Source organism: Mytilus trossulus, chromosome 2, assembly GCF_036588685.1.
Source record: "Mytilus trossulus isolate FHL-02 chromosome 2, PNRI_Mtr1.1.1.hap1, whole genome shotgun sequence".
Taxonomy (NCBI): Eukaryota; Metazoa; Mollusca; class Bivalvia; order Mytilida; family Mytilidae; genus Mytilus; species Mytilus trossulus.
This window is the reverse complement of record NC_086374.1, coordinates 88,316,228-88,343,862: the sequence shown is the minus strand read 5'-3', so window position 1 is coordinate 88,343,862 and position 27,635 is coordinate 88,316,228. Positions and strand designations below refer to the sequence as shown.

The following is a 27,635-nucleotide window of genomic DNA, read 5'->3' as shown; positions in this document are numbered from 1 at the left end:
AGAAAATGTTTCAGTTCTAGTCTATAGCATTAAGCTCCAAATATACACAGAAAAAAGTCCTTTAAAATGTAACTCGAGGAACTCAAAATCCATTTTAAGTTTCTTATGGAAATTAACATTGAAAAGGGAGATTACTCTGTTAAAATGAGTCTATTTTTTTCTCCAGTTTTGGTTGATTTTCTTTAAATTCATGTGAAGTATGATAAATTGATGGGGTTTATAATAAGTTCCTATTTGACTATATTATATAATTATATAATTTTCTGCTTATAAAATGTACAAAACCGAAGAGTTGTGGGTATTTTCTGGTCTGTCCTTCTGTTCTTTTGTCCATCCGTTCATCCGTTCTGCTTCAGAGTTAAAAAAAATTTTTTGCACATTTTCCATTAACCCTTTCACTGTCAGATTGCTGCCCAGACAGAAGCTACTCTTGAGTTTTCACAGTTTTGTTCATGTTTTGAAAAATTTTCTTCATAAAATATTCAAATTTTCGGCATTATCTAGGTGAAATTCTCAAAATTCTGCTCTTTGACCCAATATTGTGATTTTTTAACCAAAAACGCCAAATTTTGAAAATTTTTACGAGGCTGTACAAATTTCTCACTGAATGATGTCCATTCCAAATGTTTTGTACATAAAACGACATTTTATGTCAAAAAAGTATATTAGTTTGGCTTTAATTCTTCCATATTCTTTTAAAAAAAATGTTCCCTCATTTCAAATTCTTGTAAATTCCATTAATTTCCTCTGATTTTGACAAGGTTTTCAACAAACGGAAGCGCCATGTTTACACTTTCATCTGGGTATTCATCAAAGACCGATAACTCATGTTTGCACTGTTTTGAGCAAGAAATATAAAAGAGGTAAAGAAATTGCAAACAAGTGAAACTGCGAGCTACTGCTCACTGATGATACCCCTGCCGCAAGTGGATAATATTAATAGTGTAAAAATATGCAAGTGTTCGGTAAACAGGAAGTTGTCTAGTGATGAATCTGAAAACGCATCACACGGTATAGCTGACTTATATAAATCCTAAAACCAAATTTCAGAGATCCTTGTATCCTATTTCCTGAGAAAAATGTGACGAAAATTTTCAACTTGGCTTTCATGTGTAAAATCATACAAGTGTTCGGTAAACAGGAAGTTGTCAAGTGATCCATTTGAAATCGCATCACACGGTATAGCTGACTTAGATAAACCCTGAAACCAAATTTCAGAAATCCTTGTATTGTAGTTCCTGAGAAAAATGCGACGAAAAATATTCATGGGAAGGACGGACTGACGGACAGCATCTACCTTGTTTAGAGAAACTTTAAACCACCAAAAGAAGAATATATGCTTACCCAGTAATTAATTTTACTAGATATATGAGAATCTTTGAGGAAAATTTAGTAAATAGTCAACTAATGAATTATGAAATCTAGGTTGTAGCTTGATAGTAGATATGAAAACACCTCTAGAGTTGTCTGTTATACTCTATAGACAGCTAAACTATCAAAAATCAAGACATTCTGTTGAATAGAAGTGGTAAAATTATAATTTTGTATCCATTTTTATTGATATTTCTGCCTTTTTTTGCAGAGGTATCTCCCATTTCAATGCAAATCTCCATAGGAATTTTAAAATCAATTTTTTTTTAGTTTTCCTTAAGTTAGATTTTGTTGGACTTTTTACACTTTCTGTGTATATTTGGGGTATAATGCTAGATTAAAACTAAAAAATCTTCTGTTGAAATTACTTCAAGGTTAGGGTCAAATTTATGCTATATTGACTGGTCTACAACCTTTGGTAGGATAACTCAAAAACCTAATCATTATTAGAGTAAAATACAAACTGCCATGTGCTGAATTCCAATTCATGTAGTGTTGAGGGGCTAGTTATATGGTTGACCATATACTACTTATACTAAGATCACTCGCCCAAAGAGGCACCTGCATTTTAAGAAAATATTTTATGGCTTGATAATTGGATAAAAGTGAAATGATGGTTTATTAGTGTTATCTGATAACAGATTGACTGTGTAATTGTTTTATTGTCACTTCTTGATGATGAATATGTTCTTGGTTTATCTCCTCTCGACTTGGATGCCACAGTTTGTGGATAACTCTTTCTATGGCTGGGGCATATACAGAGTGGGATGCTATAGAACTTCTGTACAGCTGAAAAAAACAAAAAATCAATAAAACTAAAAATCTGTAACAATGAGAAAACACATAGAAGAGCATATATATTCATTATAAAAGTGTCAGAAATAGTTTTGTACCTTGTTAATCAGTGGTAATGAAGGGCAGATTACCATGTTTCAAAAAGGTGCAGCCTAGAAAACACTGAAGAATATTTGCTCAATAAACTAGAGGCTCTAAAGAGCCTGTGTCGCTCACCTTTGTATATGTGAATTAAACAAAGGAAGCATACAGTTCATGACAAAATTGTGTTTAGGTGATTGTGATGTGTTTGTACATCTTACTTTACTGAATATTCTTGCTGCTTACAATTATCTCTATCTATAATGAACTTGTCCGTGTAGTTTCAGTGGAAAATGTTAGTAAATATTTACAAATTTTATGAAAATTGATAAAAATTGATTATAAAGAACAATAACTTCTTAGGGGGTCAATTGACCATTTTGGTCATTTGACTTATTTCTGAGTCTTAAACTGCTGAACATTATTGCTGTTTACAGTTTATCTCTATCTATAATAATATTCAAGATAATAACCCAAAACAGCAAAATTTCCTTAAAATTACCAATTTAGGGGCAGCAACCTAACAACGAGTTGTCCGATTCATCTAAAAATTTCAGGGCAGATAGATCTTGACCATATAAACAATTTTACCAACTGTCAGATTTGCTCTAAATGCTTTGGTTTTTGAGTTATAAGCCAAAAACTGCATTTAACCTCCATGTTCTATTTCTAGCCGTGGCGGCCATCTTGGTTGGTTGGTCAGGTAACAAAACACAAATTTTAAACTAGATACATCAATGATGATTGTGGCCAAGTTTGGTTTAATTTGGCCCAGTAGTTTCAGAGGAGATTTGTGTAAAAGTTAACGACGACGGACGCAGGACACAGACGACGACGCCGGTAGCCGGACGCCAAGTGATGAGAAAAGCTCACTTGGCCTTTTGGCCAGGTGAGCTAAAAACAAGAGGACATACACTGAAATGTTTCTTCTCCTTTACTGAACATTTGTTTTATGTTGAATGTTTAAATTATAACAGGTTTTACTTTACTACAAGTATCTCAGAAACTTGACAATTTTAAAGATCCACAACAATGGGGTCAAGGTTAGGAAAATCCTGCCATACAGACATGTACACCCTACAATCATTCCAGACAACAAATGTGTATTTGACCTATTGTACTTGAGTAACATCCCAAAACACAAAAACTTAACATTGACCAATGAATCATGAAAATAAGGTCAAGGTCAGAATAAACCTGACTATCTGACATATACACCTAAATAGTTGATCTTCTATTTATAGTATCTGAGAAACGAATCTAATAATGTAATTTTAATCTTGATCACTGGTCCATTAAATGAGGTCAAGGTTGGGCAAACCCTGTCTGGGGGACATGTAAACATTGCAATGAACCCATGTTACAAATATTATTATCTTATCAGTGAAAAATTAATAACTATACAACCTTCAACAATGAGCAAAACCCATACCACAAAATCAGCTTGAACTTTCAGATATAAAACTTTTCAAAAGAGAAAACTAACAGCCATACTTTTGTACAAAACATTAAAACATTAAACCAAATGCAAATATAATAAACAGCAACTAAGGACAACCACTGCATGAATTACATACCTGTAATGTTTCCAGCAATTCAAACAGAGTTACTGGCCCTTTACTGGCAGGAAATTGTGCTGTTGATAACTGTTCTGCAGCCTGGGCACTACCAATATCAAAAGGAGGCTTACGACAGGGTATGTGGAGGGCATTTGCTGTAATTGATGTGGCCTCACTAAAAACAAAAAGTAAAACATATTTGTATCTTAAAGATAATCATAACAAAGCATGTGAGTTTTGTACTGTTAGTATACGTACTGCAAGTGTACTATGATACAGTTATAAAAAAGTAAAAACACAAAAATACTGAACTCCGAGGAAAATTCAAAAAGGAAAATCAAAAATCAAAAGGCAAAATCAAAAGTCCAAACACATCAAACGAATGGATAACAACTGTCATATTCCTGACTTGGTACAGGCATTTTCTAATGTAGAAAATGGTGGATTGAACCTGGTTTTATAGCTAGCTAAACCTCTCACTTGTATGACAGTCGCATCAAATTCCATTACATTGTCAACGATGTATGAACAATAATAATTTTGATTGTTTCCTACTATTTCACTTGTTCCTATGTTTTTGTTGTCTATAATAATGGTAAGTACTTTCTTTGAACATATATTCAACTTTTATCAAGCCTCCAATTGATTTTTAAAACAAATGGAGGTTTTATGACCATAACAAGTTGCCTTTTCTTTTCATCTTGAAGAATTGTTTTCTTCAGCAAATATAATGTTGATGACAGAATGGTAGATTTTTGAAATATTCTGGATGAATATAAGAGCTTAAAATTTTGTAAAGATAAAGTGTGAATTGTTGATGACCAAATCTTGACCTCTAGGTGCCTTTTTTGTTTTTCAGTGTTCTTGTGTTGTTTCATTAACAAATATTCATACGGAACCAATCTCAACTGAAAAAATACTTTGTGTCATTTATCATTATCTTTAAAGAATGCCAATATTAAAAATGGTTCAATTGTTAAATTTTATCCTCCTTATATGGGGACGTAGTCCCCAATAACAGTAGAAAATTCAATAAAAAAAAAAATTCGGGAAAATTTCCTGAATTTTTCATTGTACTAATGAACTCAAAATCGTTCAATTTTTTTTTATGTCATGTTTTGAAATCCCGGACCGTCGCAGAAATCTACAATGTACTTCCCTTTTCCAGTCTCGTTTGTATGAAACTTTGAGTAAAATATATATTTATTAGTCTAGTATAAAATAGGAAGGAACGCAATACCAATTTCATTTTTTAATAACTCCTTGATATGAAAAAAACCTTTAAGAATTGAATGCTTCTTTTTGTAAATTTATTGGGGTGTAAAAGCCTTGACCGAAGTACATTTTGTATGAAGCGCGGCAGCGCTTCATTCTAAAAATGTACGCACGGTCAACGCTTTTACAACCCTATAAAGTTACAAAAAGAAGCATTCAATACTTATAATTACATGTTTTAGCTAGGATTATAAAAACACGATTTTCATGAAGTTTAATTTTTAAATTCACCTGTGCACTTTATTGTGGGACCTCGTGTCATCATGAATGAAATGTTATTGTCTCATGCAATTGCTTTCTGAATAACATGTGATGTGCAATTAGCCAATCAGAATAACGTATTATAATGAAACATACATCTAAAGTAATTATAACCTGATGAAAGCGTTTCTTTGTTTACATTGCATATGACGTCATAACTTAAATAACGTCACAACTAAAATCCCTAACAACAGAACCAAATCGGAAACGTTACGGTATTTCCGTTTCTTTCAAAATATTTTAGTTACAAAAAATAATTCATACAGACTTCATCCCCATTTACAGGTAATGCCTGCCTTATATTATTTGCATTGGCTGTCCATTATTCTTTAGAGCATGTAGAATGTATAGATGAAATTAGAAGTATGATTTCCTGTGATTCACTGGCAATTCGTTGATGTAAACAGAACCATTTAGTTAGTTTCTGAAGTATTCAATTCCAACATTCCTAACTTGTTGTAAAAAGTGTCTTATCTTTGAGAAGTCAGATTAATTTTGACAGTAAAGATTTGATACTTGTATAAATTCAAATAGATATAATATGATTGTCAATGAGACAACTATCCACCAGAGTTCAAACCTTTCTGTTAAAGTGTCATCTATCTGAGAGGCATGTTGTAAGTAAGGATTTAATACTTGTATTATAAAGTTAGGAGATATGGTATGATTGCTTATGAGACAACTATCCACCAGACTATTTACCTTTCTGTTGAGGTGTCGTCTATCTGAGAGGTATGTCGTAGGTAGGGATTTAATACTTGTATAAAAGTTAGATGGGATAGGATTGCCAATGAGACAACTATCCACCAGACTATTTACCTTTCTGTTGAGGTGTCGTCTATCTGAGAGGTATGTCTTAGGTAAGGATTTAATACTTGTGTTCCCATGGCATATTTAAATTTCTTCTCTCTCACTTTGTATCCACTTCTTTTAGATAATACCTGTGATATTATATTCTTTAATTGGTTCTGAAATAAAAAGGAAACATTTTAATTAAACTTCATGAATTAATAGGAATTTATTTTTTTAAATAAACTAGTACTGTTGCCTTTTTTTTTGTGCATACCAATTTAATACAAACCTATAGTATTTTTTTACATTGTCGAACATTTTACTAATGTGGTTTCCCTTTAACAATGAAAATCCACAAAAATTGGTGTCCCACTTATAAAAATGAATCCACGGTATACAAATTTTTCAGTAAAAACTGTTTATTTGTATATGGAGCTCATTTCCTAAAACACTAACTGCCATAATTCTGACACTATCATATGCATAAGTTCTCAAGAGTTATAAAAACAATAGACAGTTAAGTCTGTGGTTCTTTTATAAAGTTAAAGTATTGTTATAATGAACAATTATTTATGAGTTTATTGTATATTGTGCAAAGTGCAGCAAGTGAATATCACATCACTTCAGAAAAAAATACTTTCAACACTGCTTCAGGAGGCTCAAGGGTATACAAATTTCAGAAAAAAATAAACATTTATTTTTCACTACAAATTTTATTTATTACCTTTAGTAGTTGTTACTTTATCATATGGTTAAAACATCATTAAAAAAAAAATCAATTGGTGTTGGCCCCAAATGACTTTTAAAATGTGGACATGATTGAAAAAGCTCCAAATTATCTCCCTTTGGTGCAAAATTGCCATTTTTGGGGCATTAAAACTGAAAAATCTTTTATGACCCATGGGTGACCTATATTTTTATTATAATTTTCAAATAAATTGTACTTAAACTATACTATTGTAAAATTTGAGTGATTTATGTAATTAAGTTCTTTTTTTACTTCGATATTACCTAGATATTTCTCCTATTAGTTCAACAGAAAAAAACTACCTTTACAAAAATGTATGCTTCTTTCGAAGGTACTTTGTGAGCGTAAGTGAACAGTGACCCCATTTTTTTATTTCATTTTTGTCGAGCCTTCGACTTTAGTCGAAAAAGCGAGACTAAGCGATCCTACTTTCCGTCGTCGTCGGCGTCGGTGGCGGCGGCGTCCACAAATATTCACTCTGTGGTTAAAGTTTTTGAAATTTTAATAACTTTCTTAAACTATACTGGATTTCTACCAAACTTGGACAGAAGCTTGTTTATGATCATAAGATAGTATCCAGAAGTAAATTTTGAAAAAATAAAATTCCATTTTTTCCATATTTTACTTATAAATGGACTTACTTTTTCTGCGGGGAAACATTACATTCACTCAGTGGTTAAAGTTTTTATAATTTTAATAACTTTCTTAAACTATCCTTGGTTTGTACCAAACTTGGACAGAAGCTTGTTAATGATCATAAGATAGTTTCTAGAAGTAAATTTTGTAAAAATAAAATTCCATTTTTTCCGTATTTTACTTATAAATGGACTTAGTTTTTCTGCGGGGAAACAACTTAGACAAAAGCTTGCTTATGATCATAAGATAGTATCCAGAAGTAAATTTTGTGAAAAAATAAATCCATTTTTTCCCTATTTACTTTTAAATAGACTTAGTTTTTTCTGCGGGGAAACATTACATTCACTCTGTGGTTAAAGTTTACTTTCTTAAACTATCCTGGGTTTGTACCAAACTTGGACAGTAGCTTATTTTTGATCATAAGATAATATCCAGAAGTAAATTTGGATTTTCTTCCAGTTAACATTGCATACAGTCTGCAGTTAAAGTTTTCAAAACATTTATTAGATTCAATAACTATCCTAGATTTTTACCAAACTTGGACAGAAGCTTCTTACAATCAAAAGATAGTATCAAGAGGAATATTTTTATTGATTTTTTTCCTCATTTTAGTTGAGTTTGTGATTTATAGCAATAGTAGGCGAGACACTGGGTTCCGCGGAACCCTTACAAATTTTTCTATTAAGTATGAGATAAAGTTCATTTAAAGAAAAATGTGTAAGGGTTCCGCGGAACCCAGTGTCTCGCCTACTTTAGCTGTAAATGGCAGGCGTTAAGAAAAAAATCAATAAAAATATTCCTCTTGATACTATCTTATGATTGTAAGAATCTTCTGTCCAAGTTTGGTAAAAATCAAACATAGTTTATGAATCTAATAAGTGCTTTAAAAACTTTAACTGCAGACTTTACATGTATGTAATGTTAACTGGAAGAAAAACTAAGTCCATTCAAATGTAAAATATGGAAAAAATGGATTCATTTTTTTACCAAATTTACTTCTGGATATTATCTTATGATCATAAAAAAGCTTCTGTCCAATTTTGGTACAAACCCAGGATAGTTTAAGAAAGTTATTAAAATTTTAAAACTTTAACCACAGAGTGAATGTAGTGTTTCCCAGCAGAAAAACTAAGTCCATTCAAATGTAAAATATGAAAAAATGGATTTATTTTTTACAAAATTTACTTCTGGATATTATCTTATGATCATAAATAAGCTTCTGTCCAATTTTGGTACAAACCCAGGATAGTTTAAGAAAGTTATTAAAATTTTAAAAACATTAACCACAGAGTGAATGTAGTGTTTCCCAGCAGAAAAACTAAGTTCATTCAAATGTAAAATATGGAAAAAAATGGATTTATTTCTTAATAAAATCTACTTCTGGATACTATCTTATCATCATAAACAAGCTTCTGTCCAAGTTTGGTACAAACCCAGGATAGTTTAAGGAAGTTATTAAAATTATAAAAACTTTAACCACAGAGTGAATGTAATGTTTCCCCCAGGGCTTCCAAAAATTTTCTGAGCCAGCCGGACATTTTATATCTGATCCAAATTTTAATTCCTAAGACAAAGTCACAAAAGGCAATTATGGTAATCAGATGGTCATCCCAATGATTGACATTAAATTAAAATCGATATTAAACTTTACTTTGATATGAATTTGATGTTCTGACATAAACTGTTAAAATTGGCATTGCATCATTCAAAGTGTGCACATCAGCGTGCTCATATCTGCAATAGACTCTTTATTTGTGCAAAATGAAGTTGTCTAGGACTTTATTTTCGTTTTTAAAGTCACATTTTTCAAAACCGGATGTTGACTTGACAATGGTAAAACATGGACCATAAACGGATATGTAAAATCCGTGTACGTTAACATAGAACTACTGAGCGAAGAAGCTCTTTCCACGTTATTTCTTCAACAAAATACTTGAAATGAACGTTAGATACAGGTATCAATGATACTTTTAGCATTTTTGAAGAAATGTAGGATGCATAATTGAATTTCCTACCTATGCACATGCGCACATGTGTTCTTGTTCATACACCATAGTGCTGACGATTTTTCATTTAAAACCTTTTTAAATGATTTATCAAATCATGTTTATAAATGTATTTATTATATATTTTAAATCAATTAGATACAAGCTGCTGAAATGTACGAAAATAATAGGGAATGGACCGATTAATTTATACGATGTCCGGTACTGAAAATAGTTTACCTGTCACCTGTACAGGTAGTTTTCAGCTGTCCAACAACTAATTAGCCTTGATTAAAATTAGAAAGTATTGAAGTAGGGGTTGTTTTGATAGTAATTAATCATCATGTCACTTTAATGACCGGAAATGTATGGCTGTTAAAGGCAAAATGTTGGGTCAAAAAGATCGTAAATTTATATGTTAAAATGACCGAAAAAGCCTTTGAAACTAAAAAGTAGATGACCGTTTCATGCTTTGCCCAGCCGGTCTTTTACCGGACATTATACAAATGACCGGCATATATGACCGTTTTGGAAGCCTTGGTTTCCCCGCAGAAAAACTAAGTTCATTTACAAGTAAAATATTGAAAAAACGGAATTTAATTTTTACATAATTTACTTCTGGATACTATCTTATGATCACAAACAAGCTTCTGTCCAAGTTTGGTAGAAATCCAGTATAGTTTAAGAAATTTATTAAAATTTCAAAAACTTTAACCACAGAGTGAATATTTGTGGACGCCGCCGCTTTTTTCGTTGACAAATAATGTTTATCAAACTGCCTACCTCCCATTATACCTCTATTGCCTGCATTATAAGTTTGACTGCTGTATCTGATCCCCCCTTTTTTACCTGTATTGCCTGCATAATAAGTTTGACTGCTGTATCTGCCTCCCCCCTTTTTACCTGTATTGCTTGCATTATAAGTTTGACTGCTGTAACAGATCCCCCCTTTTTTACCTCTATTGCCTGCATTATAAGTTTGACTGCTGTAACTGATCCCCCCTTTTTTACCTCTAATGCCTGCATTATAAGTTTGACTGCTGTATCTGATCCCCCCTTTTTACCTCTATTGCATGCATTATAAGTTTGACTGCTGTATCTGATACATCCTCTAACCCTGTTTCCCAGGCACACACTAACATTCTACCTTGGACCATAGATATATCTGGCACAGCTAATTCTCTTGTGGCAAAATCTGAAAAATAAACAGATGGCATAGATATAAGAATTTTCAGTAAAAACACATTTATTGATTAATAGTTTGTGTTTAATATATACCACTTTCAGCACTAAAATATATAATTAATCATACACTTTTGATGGAGAAACTAGGAATACCCAAAATTTCACAAAATTTTATCAAGCAGTTCAAGAGCTGTTGCAGATTGTCGGACAAAAAACCCAGACAAGTGAAGGGATGGAAGAAAGAAGTCCCTTTAAACCACCTACTTTAGAAAGAGAAGTACAATAAATAGCTTCCTTTACATTGTTGATAGTTTTTTCGAAATGTGCTGTGATATTCTTACAATGGATCTAGACACAGGGCACAGTAAAAAATACTGACAGTACACAAAATCTGAAGAAGCTCTGATATGAAGTTCCTGAAAAAGAGTTTTGTAGTAGGAACAGAAATACTGATGGAAACAAACAGCCACATCTTCCTATATCTATAGGCAGACAATGGGTTAAAAAGTATATATATAATCAAGGTGCTTATAAACACTGAATGGTAAAGATTGCTTTAATTTATCAGTGGGAAGTAAAATTAAATATTGTATTGTATATAAAGCATTGGTTGTAGTTGATTCAACTAAAATTCTGGACAATGGGAGACAACTTCAATTTTAAAGATGACACCACATCTTCCTATATCTATTAACAAATGACATCATTTATATTTTAAGAACAGATATTAAAAATTCCTTCAACTTGCTGAAGTAATGTAATTTCTCTACAGGTGTAACATCATTTTGTGACTTGCATATCTGATCATATATTACATTGATAAATTTCTTTAAATGTTCATGGATAGGATGTATAGAATGGTATGATCAATGCACTATTTGTTGTGTATCGAAATGGTAGTGATAAGCCTTGAAGGATTTAGATATCAAGTCAGTGACATAGGGTTTTGATTGCTTTTTATTTAATCTTATCCCAAAAAGGAAGATGTTGTATAATTGCCAATGAGACCACTGTTCACAAAATACAAAATGACACAGAAATTAACCGCTTTAGGACAATGTACAGCTCCAACAATGAGTAAAGCCCATATTGCATAGTCAACTATAAAAGGCAATCTTCTAACCTTGGACAGATTCCCAATGTTGATGTGGATTTAATTTCGTTTATATTAAAGCCTTACATTTTGACAATTGAAGAACCTGTTCCACCAGTTTGTTTGTTGCTTCAAAACAGTTGATATAGAATTCATGTTTCATCTTACAAATAAGCAAAAATTCAATATAATGTACCAATCTCTTAATATCCCAAAAACATTGAGAATAAAGTTATGCTGGACTTACTTATTTCTTCACCCCCTTTATACGTTGCTAGTGGTGCAAAGTTAACTGGATTGGAAGGAACAAATTTCTGAAAAGTAAATACATATCTTAATAAATATAAAATTATATATGATAATATAGCATTCAAACTTGAGATAAAATTCTACTCTCTTATCAATGAAACTTCACTCAGACCTTGAATCAATTTCAATTTAATTTAAGACTGTTGTGGTGCTTTGTTTTCTTTGATTTTTTTTTTTTATAGGTTTTTTGTGGTGCAATTTATATGGTTATATGGGTAATGTTGCAATAAATCTTAATTAAATGACAGGAAAGACATTCAAAAGTCATAACAATTCTGAAGATTATCCAAACTTGTAGGAAAGACATTCAAAAGTCTTAACAAATCTGAAGATTATCCAAACTTGTAGGAAATATTAATTTGGGCAAGGTTGTGGCTGATTTATACATGTAGGTTAAGATAAGATCTGAAAATTAAGCCAGACAGGCATTTTTGCAGTTATTCCTTTATAAATGTATAAAGTTTAAAGGATTAATGCAAAAAAGGAAAGTGAACATTTGACTTCTGTAAGGATGTGTAATCTAAAACATTTATAATATTTCTCCATTTTTAAATTCAAGGGAACCTCCCCCACAAAAAAAATCAGAAAATTGGCCTAACCATTTCTTTACTTTTCATTACTGTTTCAAATGCACCAATACTTTATATGATGGTGAAGAGTATAAAAAAAATAATAATCCTTGAGGGTAGTAACATAAGCGCTTGCATCAAGATCATGACCAAATCTAAACACAAACATGAAAAAGCTAAGAACAATAGTCATACCGATCAATTTACAGTTGCTAAAAAACACGTCATTTGGACTCTGGTGGAAATTTGTGTCAAATAGTAATTATATGACATATATCTTGTTTTATTTTACAAACATTACCCACAGACATTTTTCTGTGGAGATATTATAGCGGTAAATGCCAGAGTATATTTTACTCTTCCCTCTCTTAACCTCGTATCCTTAGAATATGGAACAGACCTGTAATGTACTCCTAGAACTGGTAGATTTTCTCCGTAATTTACTTTTTTGTTTAATTCGTGATTGCTCAGAAACACGTCCAGATACGCTGCTCTCCCTTGGAACTGAAATGGACACATGACTATGTTTATATTGCTATAATACACATGCAGGTACATAAACACTGCTACAAGAAAAGGACTAATTAGCCAATTAAAATACATACTTTATTCTGATCAACTAATCAACATCTGCAGAATTGAAATATCTCTACTTTTCTTGTAAATTTTGAAATTCATATAAAGGAAAATTTTAATAAAGTTTGTACATACCTAATGAAGTACTTAAACTCTGACATCTTGACATAATGGCCAACAGGAACTCATTATGGAGATGAACTGAAATAAATAAAGAACAGTTGAAAACATTCACATGCACCTTCTTTTATATACTGTAAATTCAGGAATTATTGTGAAAAAAATTGACTGGGTTACGTTATAATTGCAATAATTTAAACTCACATTTTAAAATATTTTAAATGAATTTAACAGGATTTTTCTCAATATCGAAAAAATTAAAATCGTATTATAGTTGAAAATGACAAAATCACAAAAAGACACAATAATACATGCACACAATAAATTCTGTCAGCACAATGCAATGCAGCTCTGATAGTTTTCATTGCAATGCATTTATTAATACAATGTTATATAACTCTAACAGTTATCGATCCAATGTTATAATAATGCAGCTCTTGATATTTTTCAACTCCATGTTACATGTACATGTAATACATCTATGACACCATATTTTACCAATACAATGTTATGTATCTCTGAAAGTTAGCCACATAATAACAGTTATGAAGACAATGTAAAGTTTTTGTTTATCATTTAACATATAAAGTAAAATTCATATAGCTTGGGCATGTGTTGGGCTAAGTTGGGTCATCTTAATTTACTTTAGATCAATTGTGCTAGCGTGAGCAAAGAGGATGAAGAGAACAGATTATTATTTTTGTTTCAACTCAATCAGCAAGCGCATAAATGTGCTATGTATGTTACATGTATTTTGTTCTCAGGATTTAGCATACACAAACGTTGGAATACAAGATAGTTATATTTGAAAAATGTATTCTGAATGTGAGTAGCAGGAGAATTTGGAATGAAAAACAAAATTAAGATATTGTTGGATGGATTCAGTAACAAAATCATATCAGGTGAGGTTTCCCTTCTTCTGCAATAAAATTTAACCAATAAATGAACAAATCATAGTTTCAAAAATTTAAAAGCATTTAAAACAGAAATGATTAATGAAAGTTTTAAATTAATGAGGCAACTGCTACACTTTCAAATTTATTAAAATAATAAATAAAGCTACATGTATGAAAGCAAATTGAATTATTTCCCTCTACAAATGAATTTCAGATAACATAAACTTTACACATTTTTAAGTTCTGTCATGCTACAGAAATAAAAAAAAAAAACCATTTTTGCCTATTATAATTCATGTAAATACCTGTATTTTCTGTCAGTAACTTTCTGGCTTCCAGATCAAAATCTTCTTTGGAAATCTGTAAGATTCAGGTCATTTATATCAAATTGATAGTTCTAAGCTAAAACCAGATGCTCCGCAGGGCGTAGCTTTATACGACCGCAGAGGTTGAACCCTGAACAGTTGGGGCAAGTATGGACACAACATTCAAGCTGGATTTTGCTCTAAATTTGGATTGTGATTAAATAGTTGACACAGCATTGGTTTCTGACACAGAATGAATGTATTCAAATGAACTTAAAATTTTTGTTTTCTCTTAGAGCAATTCACTGTGCTGTTGAATATTAATCCTCTCAAAAAAATGTTTAAAGAAATTTTCTTTTTATTTATGAAATTTCAAATGAGAAAAATTGAACCCAATTTTTTAATCACATCCCCCTTTCCCTTATTCCAAAACTAATTTCAATTAAAATATTCTAATGGAGTTTGCAACAATTACTACTCATTTAAATACATCATAAAATATTAAGATGTAAAAAAACTGCTTGTTATCACTGAATGGTAAAGATTATTTAAATTTATCAGTTGGTAGTAAAAAGTGAATATACATTGTATATTGTATATAACAAAGATTTAAGTTGATTCTGTACAAAGAAAGATAACTCCAATTCAAAAAAATTCTTGCAGATATTTCTTGCTTACTTTACTGGACAAAGAAAGATAACTCTTAATTAAAAAAAAATTTGCTATTTCACAATATTGTGAAATTAGATATTTCTTGCCATTGCACAATACTATGCAATTGAAAAGACTTGCTATTGCACAATACTTAATATAATAATTTTAGATCCTGATTTGGACCAACTTGAAAACTGGGCCCATAATCAAAAATCTAAGTACATGTTTAGATTCAGCATATCAAAGAGGCCCAAGAATTTGATTTTTGTTAAAATCAAACTTAGTTTAATTTTGGACCCTTTGCACTTTAAATTAGACCAAATTTTAAAACTGGACCAAAAATTAAGAATCTACATACACAGTTAGATTTGGCATATCAAAGAACCCCAATTATTCAATTTTTGATGAAATCAAACAATGTTTAATTTTGGACCTCGATTTGGGCCAACTTGAAAACTGGGCCAATAATCAAAAATCTAAGAACATTTTTAGATTCAGCATATCAAAGAACCCCAAGGTTTCAATTTTTGTTAAAATCAAACTAAGTTTAATTTTGGACCCTTTGGACCTTAATGTAGACCAATTTGAAAACAGGACCAAAAATTAAGAATCTACATACACAGTTAGATTCGGCATATTAAAGAACCCCAATTATTCAATTTTGATGAAATCAAACAAAGTTTAATTTTGGACCCTTTGGGCCCCTTTTTCCTTAACTGTTGGGACCAAAACTCCCAAAATCAATACCAACCTTCCTTTTATAATCATAAACCTTGTGTTTAAATTTCATAGATTTCTATTGACTTATACTAATGCTATGGTGCGAAAAACCAAGAAAAATGCTTATTTGGGTCCCTTTTTGGCCCCTAATTCCTAAACTGTTGGGACCGAAACTCCCAAAATCAATACCAAGCTTCCTTTTGTGGTCATAAACAATGTGTTTAAATTTCATTGATTTCTATTTACTTTAACTAAAGTTATTGTGCGAAAACCAAGAATAATGCTTATTTGGGCTCTTTTTTGGCCCCTAATTCCTTAACTGTTGAAACCAAAACTCCCAAAATCAATCCCAACCTTTCTTTTGTGGTCATAAACCTTGTGTCAAAATTTCATAGATTTCTATTAACTTAAACTAAAGTTATAGTGCGAAAACCAAGAAAATGCTTATTTGGGCCCTTTTTGGCCCCTAATTCCTAAAATATTGGGACCAAAACTCCCAAAATCAATACCAGCCTTCCTTTTATGGTCATAAACCTTGTGTGAAAATTTCATAGATTTCTTTTCACTTTTACTAAAGTTAGAGTGCGAAAACTAAAAGTATTCGGACGACGACGACGACGACGACGACGCAGGACGACGACGACGACGACGACGACGACGACGCCAACGTGATAGCAATATACGACGAAAATTTTTTCAAAATTTGCGGTCGTATAAAAAAATATCTTAGCACTGAAACATGTGAAAAAACAAATGAAGCTTTTGACAAAGAAGCAGAAGGTACAGGAAATATCTTCATAGGCTGACATAAAATGTTAACTTTGTACAAGAGGCTCAAAGGTTGATATATACAAAATCTAAAGGCTCATAACAACCAAAAGGGCTTTGCTCATTGATGAAAGTCGTACGGTGACCTATAATTGTTAATGTTTGTGTCATTTTGGTCTTTTGTGGATAGTTGTCTCATTGGCAATCATACCACATCTTCTTTTTTATATTATCTCAATGAACATGAGGAAGAATAACATCCATGTAATAAAGCTTGAACAAAGGATATTTTTATAACAGATATTATATTTGTGGATCGATGCCCTTGTGCACAATTTGTTCAATTTTCTTAGCAATAAAACTGTGAATGGAAATGGTGAATGTGTCAAAGAGACAACAACCCAACCGCAGAAGGTAGGTATGGCTATACACATCAAATATTTGTATAGTAAATCCTTGTACATGTTGTACACATACACTTTATTTGGTCACTTGAATGTCGGAGTATATGAGTATACATGTAAATCATTAATGATTCATGTATAGTCTGTAGAATGTTGTGCTCAACAAACTGTCATAAGTTCTGATAAATTCTGGAAAATTCATAATCATATTACCATTTTCACTAAGTTTTTCTTGCATAAATGGAATCTTTTATTCAAAAATTGTTCTCCCTATCAAGGCTCAATAAACCATTGAAATTCAAAAACCTTGCCAACTCTTTCACAGTGTAAGATACACTCTTGTAATGGGACTAATGGCTTACCTTTTGTTTAAACCATAACTTTAAATTCTGTAGATATCTGCAATATAAATATATAAATTGTAATGTTATTTGGAATTCTTACGAGGGTATCACCAGCCCAGTAGTCAACACTTCGGTATTGACATGAATATCAAGAATGTGGTCATTTTTATAAATTTCCTGTTTACAAAACTGTAAATTTTTTGAAAAACTAAGGATTTTCTTACCCCAGGCATAGATTACCTTAGCCTTATTTGGCACAACTTTTTGAAATTTTGGATCCTCAATGCTCTTCAACTTTGTACTTGTTTGGCTTTATAAATTTTTTGATATGAGCGTCACTGATGAGTCTTATGTAGACAAAACGCGTGTCTAGCCTACTAAAGTATAATCCTGGTACCGTTGATAACTATTTACAGAAGTAAATGTAAAGTCATTCAAGATGATTCCCAAATACATTGTACATTTTTGTTTTTGTGTAAATAGCTAGAAGCTGAACATTTAATATTTTTTCATTAAGACTGTTATGACAATATCAGGAATAAAGTCAGAAAAATGAAAACTTTTAAGTACGAGGCATTTTAAACCAGATGCTCCGCAGGGCATAGCTTTATACGACCGCAGAGGTTGAACCCTGAACGGTTGGGGCAAGTATGGACACAACATTCAAGCTGGATTCAGCTCTAAATTTGGATTGTGATTAAATAGTTGACACAGCTTAGGTTTCTGACACAGAATGAATGTGTTCTAATGAACTTTAAATTTTTGTTTTCTCTGAGAGCAATTCACTATGCTGTTGAATATTAATCCTCTCAAAAAATGTTTGAAGAAATTTTCTTTTTATTTATGAAATTTCAAATGACAAAAATTGAACCCAATTTTTTAATCACATCCCCCTTTCCCTTATTCCAAAACTAATCTCAATTAAAATATTCTAATAGAGTTTGCAACAATAACTACTCATTTGAATACATCATAAAATATTAAGATGTAAACCAGATGCTCCGCAGGGCGTAGCTTTATACGACCGCAGAGGTTGAACCCTGAACAGTTGGGGCAAGTATGGACACAACATTCAAGCTGGATTCCGCTCTAAATTTGGATTGTGATTAAATAGTTGACACAGCATAGGTTTCTGACACAGAATGAATATATTCAAATGAACTTAAAATTTTTGTTTTCTCTTAGAGCAATTCACTATGCTGTTGAATATTAATCCTCTCAAAAATATGTTTGAAGAAATTTTCTTTTTATTTATGAAATTTCAAATGAGAAAAATTGAACCCAATTTTTTAATCAAATCCCCCTTTCCCTTATTCCAAAACTAATTTCAATTAAAATATTCTAATGGAGTTTGCAACAATTACTACTCATTTAAATACATCATAAAATATTAAGATGTAAAAAAACTGCTTGTAATCACTGAATGGTAAAGATTATTTAAATTTATCAGTTGGTAGTAAAAAGTTAATATACATTGTATATTGTATATAACAAAGATTTAAGTTGATTCTGGACAAAGAAAGATAACTCCAATTAAAATTCTTGCAGATATTTCTTTCTTACTATACTGGACAAAGAAAGATAACTCTTAATTAAAAAAAAATTTGCTATTTCACAATATTGTGAAATTAGATATTTCTTGCCATTGCACAATACTGTGCAATTGAAAAGACTTGCTATTGCACAATACTTAATATAATAATTTTAGATCCTGATTTGGACCAACTTGAAAACTGGGCCCATAATCAAAAATCTAAGTACATGTTTATATTCAGCATATCAAAGAGGCCCAAAAATTTAATTTTTGTTAAAATCAAACTTAGTTTAATTTTGGACCCTTTGCACTTTAATTTAGACCAATTTTAAAACTGGACCAAAAATTAAGAATCTACATACAAAGTTAGATTTGGCATATCAAAGAACCCAAATTATTCAATTTTTGATGAAATCAAACAATGTTTAATTTTGGACCTCGATTTGGGCCAACTTGAAAACTGGGCCAATAATCAAAAATCTAAGTACATTTTTAGATTTAGCATTTCAAAGAACCCCAAGGTTTCAATTTTTGTTAAAATCAAACTAAGTTTAATTTTGGACCCTTTGGACCTTAATGTAGACCAATTTGAAAATGGGACCAAAAATTAAGAATCTACATACACAGTTAGATTCGGCATATTAAAGAACCCCAATTATTCAATTTTGATGAAATCAAACAAAGTTTAATTTTGGACCCTTTGGGCCCCTTTTTCCTTAACTGTTGGGACCAAAACTCCCAAAATCAATACCAACCTTCCTTTTATAGTCATAAACCTTGTGTTTAAATTTCATAGATTTCTATTCACTTATACCAACGCTATGGTGCGAAAACCAAGAAAAATGCTTATTTGGGTCCCTTTTTGGCCCCTAATTCCTAAACTGTTGGGACTGAAACTCCCAAAATCAATACCAACCTTCCTTTTGTGGTCATGAATATTGTTTTTAAAATTTCATTAATTTCTATTCACTTTAACTAAAGTTATTGTGCGAAAACCAAGAATAATGCTTATTTGGGCCCTTTTTTGGCCCCTAATTCCTAAACTGTTGAAACCAAAACTCCCAAAATCAATCCCAACCTTTTTTTTGTGGTCATAAACCTTGTGTCAAAATTTCATAGATTTCTATTAACTTAAACTAAAGTTATAGTGCGAAAACCAAGAAAATGCTTATTTGGGCCCTTTTTGGCCCCTAATTCCTAAAATGTTGGGACCAAAACTCCCAAAATCAATACCAGCCTTCCTTTTATGGTCATAAACCTTGTGTTAAAATTTCATAGATTTCTATTCACTTTTACTAAAGTTAGAGTGCGAAAACTAAAAGTATTCGGACGACGACGACGACGACGACGACGACGCCAACGACGACGACGACGACGCCAACGTGATAGCAATATACGACGAAAATTTTTTCAAAATTTGCGGTCGTATAAAAATTGAACCCAATTTTTTATTCACATCCCCCTTTCCCTTATTCCAAAACTAATTTCAATTAAAATATTCTAATGGAGTTTGCAACAATTACTACTCATTTAAATACATCATAAAATATTAAGATGTAAAAAAAACTGCTTGTTATCACTGAATGGTAAAGATTATTTAAATTTACCAGTTGGTAGTAAAAAGTGAATATACATTGTATATTGTATATAACAAAGATTTAAGTTGATTCTGGACAAAGAAAGATAACTCCAATTAAAAAAAATTCTTGCAGATATTTCTTTCTTACTATACTGGACAAAGAAAGATAACTCTTAATTAAAAAAAAATTTGCTATTTCACAATATTGTGAAATTAGATATTTCTTGCCATTGCACAATACTGTGCAATTGAAATGACTTGCTATTGCACAATACTTAATATAATAATTTTAGATCCTGATTTGGACCAACTTGAAAACTGGGCCCATAATCAAAAATCTAAGTACATGTTTAGATTCAGCATATCAAAGAGGCCCAAGAATTTAATTTTTGTTAAAATCAAACTTAGTTTAATTTTGGACCCTTTGCACTTTAATTTAGACCAATTTTAAAACTGGGTCAAAAATTAAGAATCTACATACACAGTTAGATTTGGCATATCAAAGAACCCCAATTATTCAATTTTTGATGAAATCAAACAATGTTTAATTTTGGACCTTGATTTGGGCCAACTTGAAAACTGGGCCAATAATCAAAAATCTAAGTACATTTTTAGATTCAGCATATCAAAGAACCCCAAGGTTTCAATTTTTGTTAAAATCAAACTAAGTTTAATTTTGGACCCTTTGGACCTTAATGTAGACCAATTTGAAAACGGGACCAAAAATTAAGAATCTACATACACAGTTAGATTCGGCATATTAAAGAACCCCAATTATTCAATTTTGATGAAATCAAACAAAGTTTAATTTTGGACCCTTTGGGCCCCTTTTTCCTTAACTGTTGGGACCAAAACTCCCAAAATCAATACCAACCTTCCTTTTATAGTCATAAACCTTATGTTTAAATTTCATAGATTTCTATTTACTTATACTAACGCTATGGTTCGAAAACCAAGAAAAATACTTATTTGGGTCCCTTTTTGGCCCCTAATTCCTAAACTGTTGGGACCGAAACTCCCAAAATCAATACCAACCTTCCTTTTGTGGTCATAAACATTGTGTTTAAATTTCATTGATTTCTATTCACTTTAACTAAAGTTATTGTGCGAAAACCAAGAATAATGCTTATTTGGGCCCTTTTTTGGCCCCTAATTCCTAAACGGTTGAAACCAAAACTCCCAAAATCAATCCCAACCTTTCTTTTGTGGTCATAAACCTTGTGTCAAAATTTCATAGATTTCTATTAACTTAAACTAAAGTTATAGTGCGAAAACCAAGAAAATGCTTATTTGGGCCCTTTTTGGCCCCTTATTCCTAAAATGTTGGGACCAAAACTCCCAAAATCAATACCAGCCTTCCTTTTATGGTCATAAACCTTGTGTTAAAATTTCATAGATTTCTATTCACTTTTACTAAAGTTAGAGTGCGAAAACTAAAAGTATTCGGACGACGACGACGACGACGAAGACGCCAACGTGATAGCAATATACGACGAAAATTTTTTCAAAATTTGCGGTCGTATAAAAAAAACTGCTTGTTATCACTGAATGGTAAAGATTATTTAAATTTATCAGTTGGTAGTAAAAAGTAATATACATTCTATATTGTATATAACAAAGATTTAAGTTGATTCTGGACAAAGAAAGATAACTCTAATTAAAAAAAAATTGCTATTTCACAATATTGTGAAATTAGATATTTCTTGCAATTGCACAATACTGTGCAATTGAAAAGACTTGCTATTGCACAATACTGTGCAATTGAAAAGACTTGCTATTGCACAATACTTAATATAATAATTTTAGATCCTGATTTGGACCAACTTGAAAACTGGGCCCATAATCAAAAATCTAAGTACATGTTAAGATTCAGCATATCAAAGAGGCCCAAGAATTTATTTTTTGTTAAAATCAAACTTAGTTTAATTTTGGACCCTTTGGACCTTAATGTAGGCAAATTTGAAAACGGGACCAAAAATGAAGAATCTACATACACAGTTAGATTTGGCATATCAAAGAACCCAATTTATTCAATTTTTGATGAAATCAAATAAAGTTTAATTTTGGACCCAGATTTGGACCAGCTTGAAAACTGGGCCAATAATCAAGAATCTAAGTACATTTTTAGATTCAACATATCAAAGAACCCAACCGATTCATTTTTTGTCAAAATCAAACTAAGTTTAATTTTGGACCCTTTGGACCTTAATGTAGACCAATTTGAAAACATGATCAAAAGTTAAGAATCTACATACACAGTTAGATTCGGCATATCAAAGAACCCCAATTATTCAATTTTGATGAAATCAAACAAAGTTTAATTTTGGACCCTTTGGGCCCCTAATTCCTAAACTGTTAGGACCAAAACTCCCAAAATCAATACCAACCTTCCTTTTATGGTCATAAACCTTGTGTTTAAATTTCATAGATTTCTATTTACTTATACTAACGTTATGGTGCAAAAACCAAGAAAAATGCTTATTTGGGTCCCTTTTTGGCCCCTAATTCCTAAACTGTTGGGACCGAAACTCCCAAAATCAATACCAACCTTCCTTTTGTGGTCATAAACATTGTGTTTAAATTTCATTGATTTCTATTCACTTTAACTAAAGTTATTGTGCGAAAACCAAGAATAATGCTTATTTGGGCCCTTTTTTGGCCCCTAATTCCTAAACGGTTGAAACCAAAACTCCCAAAATCAATCCCAACCTTTCTTTTGTGGTCATAAACCTTGTGTCAAAATTTCATAGATTTCTATTAACTTAAACTAAAGTTATAGTGCGAAAACCAAGAAAATGCTTATTTGGGCCCTTTTTGGCCCCTTATTCCTAAAATGTTGGGACCAAAACTCCCAAAATCAATACCAGCCTTCCTTTTATGGTCATAAACCTTGTGTTAAAATTTCATAGATTTCTATTCACTTTTACTAAAGTTAGAGTGCGAAAACTAAAAGTATTCGGACGACGACGACGACGACGAAGACGCCAACGTGATAGCAATATACGACGAAAATTTTTTCAAAATTTGCGGTCGTATAAAAAAAACTGCTTGTTATCACTGAATGGTAAAGATTATTTAAATTTATCAGTTGGTAGTAAAAAGTAATATACATTCTATATTGTATATAACAAAGATTTAAGTTGATTCTGGACAAAGAAAGATAACTCTAATTAAAAAAAAATTGCTATTTCACAATATTGTGAAATTAGATATTTCTTGCAATTGCACAATACTGTGCAATTGAAAAGACTTGCTATTGCACAATACTGTGCAATTGAAAAGACTTGCTATTGCACAATACTTAATATAATAATTTTAGATCCTGATTTGGACCAACTTGAAAACTGGGCCCATAATCAAAAATCTAAGTACATGTTAAGATTCAGCATATCAAAGAGGCCCAAGAATTTATTTTTTGTTAAAATCAAACTTAGTTTAATTTTGGACCCTTTGGACCTTAATGTAGGCAAATTTGAAAACGGGACCAAAAATGAAGAATCTACATACACAGTTAGATTTGGCATATCAAAGAACCCAATTTATTCAATTTTTGATGAAATCAAATAAAGTTTAATTTTGGACCCAGATTTGGACCAGCTTGAAAACTGGGCCAATAATCAAGAATCTAAGTACATTTTTAGATTCAACATATCAAAGAACCCAACCGATTCATTTTTTGTCAAAATCAAACTAAGTTTAATTTTGGACCCTTTGGACCTTAATGTAGACCAATTTGAAAACATGATCAAAAGTTAAGAATCTACATACACAGTTAGATTCGGCATATCAAAGAACCCCAATTATTCAATTTTGATGAAATCAAACAAAGTTTAATTTTGGACCCTTTGGGCCCCTAATTCCTAAACTGTTAGGACCAAAACTCCCAAAATCAATACCAACCTTCCTTTTATGGTCATAAACCTTGTGTTTAAATTTCATAGATTTCTATTTACTTATACTAACGTTATGGTGCAAAAACCAAGAAAAATGCTTATTTGGGTCCCTTTTTGGCCCCTAATTCCTAAACTGTTGGGACCTAAACTCCCAAATTCAATACCAATCTTCCTTTTGTGGTCATAAACATTGTGATTAAATTTCATTGATTTCTATTTACTTAAACTAAAGTTATTGTGCAAAAACCAAGAATAATGCTTATTTGGACCCTTTTTGGCCCCTAATTCCTAAACTGTTGAAACCAAAACTCCCAAAATCAATCCCAACCTTTCTTTTGTGGTCATAAACCTTGTGTCAAAATTTCATAGATTTCTATTAACTTAAACTAAAGTTATAGTGCGAAAACCAAGAAAATGCTTATTTGGGCCCTTTTTGGCCCCTAATTCCTAAAATGTTGGGACCAAAACTCCCAAAATCAATACCAACCTTCCTTTTATGGTCTTAAACCTTGTGTTAAAATTTCATAGATTTCTATTCACTTTTACTAAAGTTAGAGAGCGAAAACTAAAAGTATTCGGACGACGACTACGCCGACGACGACACAGACGACGACGCCAACGTGATAGCAATATAGTATACGACGAAAAAAATTTCAAAATTTGCGGTCGTATAAAAATGGGGAAGGACAAGGTTCAATGGTTTTATTCTTAACTAAAATTTAAACAAAAAAAAAAGATCAATAATTCAATGACATTGATCAAAATTGGTTTTAAATTACAGCTAAAATTAGTTAAAGAAAAAGAAGAGGGTTTTATATAGAAAATGTGCAAACAGATATTTTCTACTTTTTTTAATAATACATATTTTTCTTAGGCTACAAAGATGTGACTTTTTTATGTCGATTAATCAGCTATCTAATGACTCCACTCCTTATTTTAAATTGACAATCACCTATACATGTGATGATTGACTGTGAAACTCAGACCAGGAGATTGGGAAATTTTTGTCAAGAGATTGGGACTCAGATCAGGTTTTTTATCGACATTAATTTTGTCGTAAATGTAACCATACAATGTAGAAATTGTCTTTTAAAGTGTTCTTTCATTTGCATCAGAATGTAATGTGTTTATACACCCTAGTACCCTTGTTGTCTTTCTATTTGAATGATAACATATTCTAATGCAATTATTTTGTTTCAATGGTTCTGATTGGATGACAGTTAGCGTAAAATTCTCTATCTCCTTGTCTGTAACTAAGGAAGCCGACATTTTGAATTGCTGAATGCATTGACATGTAATTTCTACAATAATAAGCCAAAAAACTCACATGCAGCACCTAAAATTGGCTAAATATCTTCTTTTTATGAAATATTTTTACATTATTAAGCGGCACAGAAGCCAGAAACCGTGCGGTGTTTATGTTTGACATCGGAAGCAAACCTACATTTATGACGTCACCTAGTGTAGGGACCAAAGAAGATAACATCTTTTCGCTGAATTTTCTTAAATTAAGATTTTACACTGAAATAATGATTGAAATTTAATTATGAACTTGTTTTGCATTAGAATAGAGATAACTGTATTGTATTTGAAACTTTGCGGAAGTCCATCAGTAGTTTTACTGTCGCAAATACCCGTTTACCTGTCTCCGCTACACGTTGCCAGGTAAACTAAATTTGCGACAGTAAAACTACCAATGGACGTCCTTAAAGCTTCAAATACAATACAGTTATCTCTTAATTATCAAATAAAAATATTGAGAAGATTCTGTTTCTTGTTTTGTTTTGTGTTTGATAATTGATTGTTCATTGCTTGCAAATAAATGATTATATACAAATAAGAAAGAAATATGCTAAACATGTATATTTTTGTCATGTTTTAATTAAAAAATAACTAACAATAATAATAGTAAATTGCATGTTTTTTTAACATTATAAAAGTCATATTTCTAGAAACTTGAGACTGTGTTTCAGATTTTGCTTGTTTTAGTTGACTGACGCGACTGATTACCAATTTTACTGACTAAATTTATTTTATAGACATCTTTACACCTACATGTATAGGGCTGGGTCATGCAAATTGTTCCACTGTGACAGAGATTTATTATAATACATGCAGAAACATGCATTTAATTACAAAAATATATATATATGGAAATGTTTAACGAATAATTAAAAAGTCAGAATTATTATATATAAATTTCAATTTAATCTTTGAAAAGAAGTCTAGATTCCTACAATATTTTGTAAATTTATTTTATATTATTTGTCCCAAAACATTTAAATTCATTTAATTACCATCCTTTTATGATTATTTGATTAAAATATAATTCATTTATTGTACAATTTACATTTTTGAAGGATAAATAACTTATAACAGGATAAATCAAAGGGAAGTAACCAAAATGTATTTCAAAAATTTAATACACAAAGTTTTTATCACACAACAGCAATTAGCGATCATTAGCCAGAGGTTAGCATCGTTGATTACCAGCATGTTTGACACCCAAGCTTTCAAGTGAAGCCATACAATTATATATCTTCTTTGATTTACAGGTAAAATTTAACACAGGTGTAAATTACACCTGTACCATGTGTACCGTAGTAAGAAATTCTCAAAAATGGAAGCTGAAAATTTTCATTCATGAAATATTTCTCATACACAGGATTTTTTTCTCCTTAACAGGAGAACGGTAGGAGACCCCTGAAAACGGGATTATTGTACTCCTGTCGGAAGGATCACCTTTCAATATAAAACCATTTTATTAATTTAAGTTGTATCACCAATCAGTGTAAAATTTTCAAGTTTCACAGTTTTGACAGAACTCAGAGAAATTTCATAGTGTAAACACAGCCATTTTTGTCAATGACAAAGAGTTAGTCGTTAGACCAAGTGAAAATTATGAACCTTTAAAAAAATAAGTCTCAGATCACTGAGGTGACAATGAAAACATGTATAAAGGGTAAAGTCCAAAATGCAAAGAAATTTCAAAAAAGGCATACGCTGTCATATCATCACCAAGAGTGTCTTGAAGTTGTTTTCTAGCAGAGCTCAAATCCAAACTCCCAGACATTTTAACGGAAGCTGATTCAGTTAACTTCTCTTTGTTTATTTTTCTTTAATTCCACAAGAGGGCGCGCGATGCAAACGTGGCAAGCATTCCATTAAATAATTTCACTCCTC

General features: G+C 31.4%; 1 protein-coding gene across 2 annotated transcripts; it reads right to left on the bottom strand.

The window, feature by feature from the left end:
• Window positions 1-1,974: 1,974 nt before the first annotated feature.
• LOC134708276 (transcriptional adapter 1-like) lies at window positions 1,975-27,579 on the bottom strand. 2 transcript variants are annotated; one of them, XM_063568691.1, is made up of 10 exons: window positions 27,455-27,579; window positions 17,465-17,501; window positions 14,557-14,611; window positions 13,371-13,436; window positions 13,060-13,163; window positions 12,029-12,095; window positions 10,568-10,698; window positions 6,162-6,310; window positions 3,825-3,981; window positions 1,975-2,160 (listed from the first exon to the last, which is right to left on the bottom strand). In XM_063568691.1, the coding sequence occupies exons 1-10, from the start codon at window positions 27,523-27,525 to the stop codon at window positions 1,999-2,001; spliced, it is 999 nt and encodes a 332-aa protein (XP_063424761.1). In that variant the 5' UTR covers window positions 27,526-27,579; the 3' UTR covers window positions 1,975-1,998. The 2 variants fall into 2 exon arrangements, with proteins under 2 accessions (XP_063424761.1, XP_063424762.1); XM_063568692.1 differs by having other exon boundaries at window positions 27,471-27,571.
• Between the last annotated feature and the right edge of the window lie 56 nt (window positions 27,580-27,635).